Here is a 9,123-nt window from a genome sequence, read left to right as displayed (position 1 = left end):
GAAGTACATATCTCCTGATATATTTCCTCTCTTCTCTTCCCCTCTTTTTCCCCCTGGCAGCTTCATCAACTAAGACGACATATGTCAGCTACAGTAATCATGCCATCTGAACATCTTAACAGCACCAAAGTGGAGGGAGGGTCCCCACGGGCGAGAACAGCTGAGGAAAGGAGCTGTCACTCAGACAGACAGATGACGGACTGACGGACAGATGGAACTCCCACCGCCACCTCTAACCCAAGCATGAGACATTTTATATTGTTCTGACAGCATCAAACCGACTCACTACCACCAGAGAGGCGGGACCACAAAGACCAACCACCAATCAGTGGGCCCTGTTCGCTCTCTTCCTGTAAATCACAGCACAACGGTCCTGCCATAAACCTTGAACTAACCGTGAAAAAAAAGAGAATGCAGGCTCTCCACTGCAGGCTCTATGGTCCAGAGAAAAAAATGAATACAAAAGAAAAACATAACAAAASAAAACAGTGTAAAAGTTATACATAAGGGAAATGTATATGGGAGATAAAAAGACATTAAAAGAGTTTAAAAAATTTAAATATTTAAAAGAGAAAATAGAAGAAACTATGAGAATCGACCATGATGTTTATTGTTATTCTACTTGTAAGTATTTTTGTGGTTGTGAAGATTTTTTCATTCTTGTCCCATCTGTCGTGCGACCTTGCATACTCAGAAAGTTTGTCTCTTGTATCGATTGGCTAACTGGATGGGTAGCCCTGGCTTGTGAATCTGTAAATGCCCTGGTTGAAGCATGCCAGTTTTTATACAAATGATTTATTTATAATAAAGGAATGTTTTGCAAATGTGTATATTTGTTGCTTGTGCTTTTAAGATACAACACAGACACCAATTTGATATTTTTGTTTATTAATATATTTGTGACCAACCGGCTCGATTCGGTCTTCTGTAGCAAAATTCGAAATTGTGTTTTTTACATTGGATAAAAGTAGACACTCAGAGCTAGAAAATTGTATATCATACACTACAGTTGAGGAACAATGGGAAAGTAATTCTGCTTTGAAAGTTGATAAACTTGGCCTTTGTAGGTACACCTACTGGAGAGCTCTCCTTTGTCTACACCCGTTCAGTATTGTTCACACCCTCTTAAGTTTTAGCCCCACCCATCTCTTTACGGATTCGCATGTGAGGCAATGTACTAAACAACCAAAGATTTCAAGACTAAAGGCTGGTTTATACTATGGATGTGTTCGTACATTTAATCTGGAGTGCCAGAGTGTGCTCTGGGCGTTCGTAAATTCCGAGCGTTTCGCTCTCGGAGCGTTCAGAGCACACTCTGGGTTGATCTGAGCGTTCTGGCCTCACAACAGCAGTCAAGCACCCAAGCTAACTGGCTAACGTTGGCTAGCTTGCTAGCTACTACCAGACACAAGTGAGTTCACTCTGACCATTTTACTCTCCCTAGCAGAGCTGGTTAGGCTGTTTTTATGTTATCCAGATCGTTGGTGACTGCAAATGTGCTGCTGGCAACAACTTAATTACGCTTTTTTTGCCAACGTTTACTGACACTGGCCATATTCAGTAGGTGTTGAGCGTTCGTAAATCCATCAGTTATTCTTCTCTCTGGCACACTGAGACGAGAGTGCCCTGAAATCGGAGTAGATAGAGCGAAATTACCAACTACGTCTATCAACAGTTGGTGTTAAAACAGCTAAACAATGAACCATAATCCCAACTCATGACGTTACTACCCTGCATGAATCTGCAGGTAGCTAACCAACCAGGTTCAATGTTAGCTAGCTAACATTAGGCTATAACTCGCAAAGCAAATGGCTCTGAGATACGAATAATATTACTACACAGATCATACACATAACGTTAGCTAGCGAGCCAGCCAGCTAACATTAGATAGCTAGCTAACAGTGCATTTTAACTTGAAATTAAAATGACTTTCTGACAAAATTAGAAACGTGTAATATCTGAAAATGTAGCTAGCTAGACTATCTTACCCGTATGCATGGATGGACGCTTCTCCCTCTCTATCACGGATGCCATGGTTGCCCTTAGTTTGAAGACAGGTGTTTTCTCCAGCCCCTTAGCTATCCTACTCTAATTCCACTGATTTCAAAAAGTGGTCCTCCAGAAAGTGGTAAGCAACACAAATTTTGGACACACCTACTCATTCAAAGGTTTTTCTTTATTTGTACTATTTTTTCTGTTGGCTGCTTTTCCTTTACTCTGCGGTCAAACTCATCCCGGACCATCTCAATTGTGTTCAGGTGAGGTGATTGTGGAGGCCAGGTCATCTGATGCAGCACTCCATCACTCTCTTTCTTGGTCAAATAGCCCTTACACACCCTGGAGGTGTGTTGGGTCATTATCCTGTTGAAAACCAAATGATTGTCCCACTAAGCGCAAACCAGATGGGATGGTGTATCGCTGCAGAATGCTGTGGTAGTCATGCTGGTTAAGTGTGCCTTGAATTCTAAATAACTCACTGACAGTGTCACCAGCAAAGCACCCCCACACCTCTTCCATGCTTCACGGTGGGAACCACACATGCTGATATCATCCGTTCACCTACTCTGCGTCTCACAAAGTCACAGCGGTTGGAACCAAACATCTCAAATTTGGACTCATCAGACCAAAGGACAGATTTCCACCGGTCTAATGTCCATTGCTTGTGTTTCTTGGCCCAAGCAAGTCTCCTCTTCTTATTGGTGTCCGTGGTAGTGGTTTCTTTGCAGCAATTCGACCATGAAGGCCTGATTCATGCAGTCTCCTCTGAACAGTTGATGTTGAGATGTGTCTGTTACTTGAACTCTGTGAAGCATTTATTTGGGCTGCAATTTCTGAGGCTGGTAACTCTAATGAACTTATCCTCTGTAGCAGCGGTAACTCTGTGTCTTCCTTTCCTGTGGTGATCCTCATGAGAGCCAGTTTCATCATAGTGCTTGATGGTTTTTGCGACTCCACTTGAAGAAAGTTCTTGAAATTTTCCGGATTGACTGACCTTCATGTCTTAAAGTAATGATGGACTATCGTTTTTAAAAGCTTATTTGAGTTGTTCTTGACATAATGTGGACTTGGTCTTTTACCAAATAGGGCTATCTTCTGTATACCACCCCTACCTTGTCACAACACAAATGATTGGCTCAAACACATTAAGATGGAAAGAAATTCCTCTATTTAACTTTTAACAAGGCACACCTCTTAATTGAAATTCATTCCAGGTGACAGCCTCATGAAGCTGGTTGAGAGAATGCCAAGAGTGTGCAAAGCTGTCGTCAAGGCAAAGGGTGGCTACTTTGAAAAATCTAAAATCTAAAATCTATTTAGATATCGTTTTGGTTACTACATGATTCCATGTGTCATTTCATAGTTTGATGTCTTCACTATTATTCTACAGTTTAGAAAGTGGTAAAAAATAAAGACAAACCCTGTAATGGGTAGGTGTGTCCAAACTTTTGACTGGTACTTTATGTCTACTTTCCTGAAACGAGTCCCAATTATGAGGACAAAGACACAATGACAACAAGTGTAATGTAACATTCCCAGTCCTGTACCCATCCCTCCCACCTGTCCCTGTACGACATGCTGTAGGTGGTTTCTGACAATCTGAATCTCTACACGTTTCCCTACACCCAAGATGGCGGGACTTGCCTTTTTCTTTACTCTCTGTATTAAACCATCAACAAATCACTTTTCCTGACACACAGCAAAACAAATTCTTTCCGTTTTGAGCGTAACGCATTTCTTTCATCGATTTTTCCTGGTCTTACAGCATTACAAACCTCTACCACTCCACCGAGGGCCGGTGTCTTCCATACCGAAGTAGCTACTAGTGGAGAAGCTATCCGCAAGCTGGGTGGATGACGAGAAGGCAGTGTGTGTGTGTGTGTGTGTGTGTGTGTGCGCACGCGGGCGTGTGTGTGCCTGGTCACCTCTGTGTGTGTGTGTGTGGTAATGGGTGTCTACTTGTAGACACTGAGGGCAGAATCCCTTATGCTTCTGAACTAGCCTGCTCCGTCTCACTAAATGTCGAAAAGTTTTCTTTTTAAATACATGAGATCTGAGAAGCAGTGAGTCAATACATTCATTGTCACTGGAGAGGAACGATCGATAAAGCTGAAGAGGAACACGCCACCTTTTCCTGTATACAACACGAGACGAGCTTTGTATGTCAGACTAAAAGTAATAAAAGCCAGGGCTTTGTTTAACTGATGTCCCTGTCGGCTGCGTTGTGTGAGCCCAACCTCCCTTTACAATGAAATGAGAAAATAATAGGCCACGGACCGCACAGTGATTTGTATTTACGACACATATAATGGGAAGTGGCTTGCGGGCCAAACAGCTGTCATTTTACAATAGACGAAATAGAGGACCGCTGTCTGCCGTTGATTAATGTTATTCTCATGTGCTCCTTCTACAGCCCAATGCATAGCAAAAATACAGTCTTGCCTTTCCCAGTCAAGTCGGACCATTAGCATACCGACAGATAAGAAGTGGTGGTTGAAAGGAACATCAGAGGGTGTATTATAATCAGGCAGTGGTCCTGAGAGTCTATGCCAGCCACTCAGCACCGGACCCCGGGTTAGGGCTACCTCTGAGAGGGTAGTAGTGACAGTAATCCTAGTTATCTACCTGCAGGCTAATTCAGTGACCAGTTACACAGACCACTGTCACTGTCAGGGACGATAGACTACACACACAACACCAGGAGACCGCTCTGTCTGTGGATCCTCTCACACCTATATGGTTGTGACAGCCGACAGGTGGGAGAGTGTGCGTGCGTGTTTGTGTGTGCACTCGAGCGTGTGTGGGTGTGTTTGCTCAGGTGAAGCAGGCAGATGGTCCTGCTCTGTCTGTGTTGGTGTGTGTTTGTGCGTTTAGCGTGGATCACTGGATAATTCTGAATTCCGGTTCAGATTATGGATGTGGTTGCCATGATACCCTGACCAGATGTTGGCAACACTGGACCTTTCATCTTCTCAACACTCTCTCTCTCTCTCTCTCTCTCTCTCGACATTCTGCTGTCCTAAAACACCCTCTTCTATACAACACAGACAACAACAGGAGCAGTAGATAGGGCTGTCTGAACACTTCCAGTTTCAAGCCACTTTCTCCAAACAGATTTTCAGACGTGTCAATAGTTTGCTTGTCTGACTGTCTGCAGGTGTTTGCTCCCATCCAAAACCTGAGGAGATGTTTGTAACCTGAGTTTGTTGGAATGTTGTGTTATTAATTCAGGTTAGTCACACACTAGAGCCTCAAGTGAGGTTATTTCTGTGTTTGTATCTTTCCTTCCATAGTAAGATTTTACCCGGACTGTGAGTCAGAATATTTCATTGTTTGTGTATTCCTGCAGCCCAATGTACTATAGCAGCTCTATTCTTTTAGTACCTGAGAACAGAGGCTCCCCAGAGGCTAGTAGAAGAGGAGAACGGGTTGAAGCTCAAACCACACGCGCACGCACACATCTACACACACACACACACACACACACACACACACACACACACACACACACACAATTCACTGTGGGAAATGGATATCAACAAACATATACTGTACTGAAGGTGTGTTTGCAGATGTGACCGTTTGGCCCCAATATTGAAAACGCCAAGCGTCACACATGCTTTTCATGCCCAAGTTTAGACATGAGAGAAAAGTTTGTTGGCAATATTTCCCTTTTAGTTATTTACAGTTACTAGATTCCTGCATGGTCTTCCGGTGAGACCATATAAATAAACGACTGTGTCGTGTTCTGGCCAACCTGTTCCGCTCAGACTTCGTCGACGGCAATGGACGGACACCTGGGACGGACGGCGAGCTGTCAGAAATGTCACACCTGCCATTCAGCGTTCCCGGCCGCTCCCCGCCACTCGCCGCATCGCTCCGGTGTGTTCTCCCGTTAATGAGGGAGTGTCCGTTAGAGAATACCGTTAGCGTGTTTAAACAGCGGAACGAACGGAGCCTAGTGCAGCCTGCGGGCAACACAACAACGCCTGTTTCTGTTTGCAGCCTGCACCGCACCCCGGGAGAATGCTGATGCCTGCCTGCCGCCTGCTTCGTGCAGCCTGCCTTCCTTCCAGCTGCTAGCCTGAGAAATTAGGTTTGTCATATCGACTGTGTCTAAGAAAGTTATTTCATTAAAAAGGTGGCTGGTGTCTTCGAGCTGATGTTATGTAGCCTTTGCTGTGATGTTCAAATAGCTTAGCATACCTCCACTAGGATCAGAAAGCTTATACAACGGCTATGTGTGTATCGTAACAGACCATTTGTTTCTGAGGGCTGTTTGTATGCCTTAGGGCGCGGCTTTCTTTCAGGACACACTGCACATTATTAAAAGATAATCTGTTGGAAGTGTTATGCAAATATCTTGAGACAAATGTATGTCGTGCAAATGTTGTATTGCAATAAGCTATGTAGGTACGTCTGACGATCACTAAAACAACTAAAAGCCTCATCTCTGCCTGGGAGAAGAAGGGGAAAAAGGAGGAGAAGAGAGAAAGATGAGAGATGAGAGATGTCCTCTGGGGATTGTTGAGTGCCTCGTCCAACTGGACTGAACGTCAGGAAGCTGTCTGGGTGAGTCCAACTGGACTGAACATCAGGAAGCTGTCTGGGTGAGTCCAACTGGACTGAACGTCAGGAAGCTGTCTGGGTGAGTCCAACTGGACTGAACGTCAGGAAGCTGTCTGGGTGAGTCCCACTGATGTTGATTTGAAGTGAGACGTTCAGCACATCTAGGCACATCTCGTTTCCCCCTTCCCAAAATATTAATTTCAAAAGGCGTGTCTCACCGATGAGCATAATTGGTTTCATCGACTGTGCCAAAGAGAGTTGACTTCGGCGAATCAAGCTGACATATGCTCTTGTTAAGTATTGTACCAGTTCAGAGGGTGATACAGTAGTCTGTCGCCGGTTTGTCACGCCACTTTGTCTCTGAACAAGGACAGACTACGCCGCTGCTCGCTGCTCTACTGGCTCTTTCCTCCTTTTAGTATTTGTTGATGAATTAAACAGCGCTACAGGGCCACGGTCAAGTCCTCTCAAAATGTTACCCATAGACTCCACAGAGTATCTTCAAAGACTGAGCAGTTCTTAAAATGCCACTCCAGGGATATTTATTTTGGCTGCGTTGTGCTCTGTGGGCTGAGTCCACAGTGTGGTTATCTTTGGAAATTTTCAGGCCAGGTTTACATACAGGAAGGAACTGTTGTCAAGCTCGATTGATCAAGTTACAACAGCTGGCGAGTTAAACAATATATATTTATCTTGACCTTCTTGTGATATTCAAAACTATTGATCTTAAAATTGGCCATGGCTGCAGGCTTCATGAGCAGGAACACCACGGACGCTTATAAGCCCGAGGCCAAAGAGGGTAGAGGATCTTGGGTAAAAATAAGGTGTCTCTTTGAATTTCACAGCAATCATCTGGCTAGGCTCGGGCTGGCAGCCGCACTCTCCAAAGCCACTCTCTATCACCGTAGCTAGAGAAGGGAAACCGCAGTGACTGTGGCTCAGCTCACTTAGTCCTGAATGCTGCCAGTTAAAATACATGGTTGTGCCCAATACAGGGAGACAGGTACAGGTTCTCATTCCATCAGGGCTTTCTGATAGATGTTGTTTCAACTTGAATGGATACGTTTGTTTTGGGGAGGCTGAGTGTGTGTGCAAGCATGTGCGTGTGTGTGTCTCTTTCGTGTGTTTGCGTTTCCCTGTCTGTCCATACACACGCTACCTGCCTGTTCTCCCAGGTCTAGAGTCCAAAAGCCTATCATTCTTGGAGAACATTTTACCCATCAGGTATTTGCCTTAAAAGCTCAGGTCCATTATTGTAATGACGTTTGATACCGCAAAATGAAATCCGCCTCCGATTTTCACAGTGCAATTTTCTACATATAAAACCATGTCTGCCCACGGCATGAAATTAGGGACATTTCATGTAATGGGCAGAAATGGAAAATGGCTTTTCAAGGCCCATTTACAAAGTGCCAACAGGCATCTGACTTGGCGTCAGTTATTGGTCATGTCAGGCTGTGCCTGCCAGCCCGGAGTGGTGTGGTTAGTGTAACGAGGAGCTTTGGGCAGCACACATGCACTTTGTGGTGAAGTTTTAACGAAGGAACCTGCTGTGAGGATGTAGCAGGAGTCTAAGAGGCTGTGACGAGGCTGTGGATAGACCTTGGTCCAGGGGCACAGCAAGGTTCTACGTTTGGGCTGTTGGGGAAAGGAGCCAAGGTAGTGCGTTGATGGGGAAGAGATGGTACACAGACTATTCAGGTCAACGCCCAGGAGGTGTACACACGGACACACGAATGCCTGTCTCTTATACACATCTAGATGTGTATAAGAGACAGGTCTAAGAGGCTGTGACGAGGCTGTGGATAGACCTTGGTCCAGGGGCACAGCAAGGTTCTACGTTTGGGCTGTTGGGGAAAGGAGCCAAGGTAGTGCGTTGATGGGGAAGAGATGGTACACAGACTATTCAGGTCAACGCCCAGGAGGTGTACACACGGACACACGAATGCACATACAGACCAGTACTGGGGTTATTAAGGACAAACATCCTGACACAGCCAAAGCACCTGGTTTAACTTGATGTAGTGTATGTGGCTGATATGAACTCAAATGAAGTCAGTTTAATACTTCACCCTTTGTCTTCCTCCAGATATAATCAATACTGAAGCCTGTTATTGTGAAATGATTGCAGCAGATAAAGTGGCCATCCACAGTGTGTCTGGTATTATTTCTCACTATCTGAAAGTGAAGTTAGGATTCAAATGTATGTCAATTGTAAAGTATTTTTGTATTTTTTGTTTTGTCCATGTCCCCAGGAATACTAGCTGTTTCCAGGACATGCTCCGGTACATTGGCAAGTAAGAAAGCATTTTTAAAACCTCCTTCTTTGGGCTGGATGTGTCAATGTGTAGTTCATACATGCAGAATTAACTTACCTTAATTAGCCATTAAATACCTATTTTAAAAGCGAGTGTTTTGTTGACACGCCATTTTCCCAACATTTTCCCCCATGCGGGCCAGCCCCCTTGCAATTCAAGTTCTAGCCAATGACCCCCCCCCTCGCATTTGAGTAACAACTAGCAAGAGGTCTGCCCAGCGTTATCCAATGAGGTTGCA

General features: G+C 44.6%; 1 protein-coding gene across 2 annotated transcripts in view; it reads left to right on the top strand.

Moving 5' to 3' along the window:
- Positions 1-287, top strand: part of LOC139024192 (metabotropic glutamate receptor 8-like) — a 31,835-nt gene extending 31,548 nt beyond the window's left edge. The window contains exon 3 of one of the 2 annotated variants that reach the window (XM_070438781.1): positions 61-287. In XM_070438781.1, the coding sequence (XP_070294882.1) occupies positions 61-73 (13 nt within the window). In that variant the 3' untranslated portion in view covers positions 74-287. The remainder of the gene's footprint in view (positions 1-60) is intronic. The other variant, XM_070438780.1, reaches the window with a different exon arrangement.
- Positions 288-9,123: the final 8,836 nt, after the last annotated feature.

Source organism: Salvelinus sp. IW2-2015, unplaced genomic scaffold (genome assembly GCF_002910315.2).
Source record: "Salvelinus sp. IW2-2015 unplaced genomic scaffold, ASM291031v2 Un_scaffold1172, whole genome shotgun sequence".
Taxonomy (NCBI): Eukaryota; Metazoa; Chordata; class Actinopteri; order Salmoniformes; family Salmonidae; genus Salvelinus; species Salvelinus sp. IW2-2015.
The sequence above is the reverse complement of the archived record's forward strand: the minus strand, read 5'-3'. Positions and strand labels throughout refer to the sequence as shown.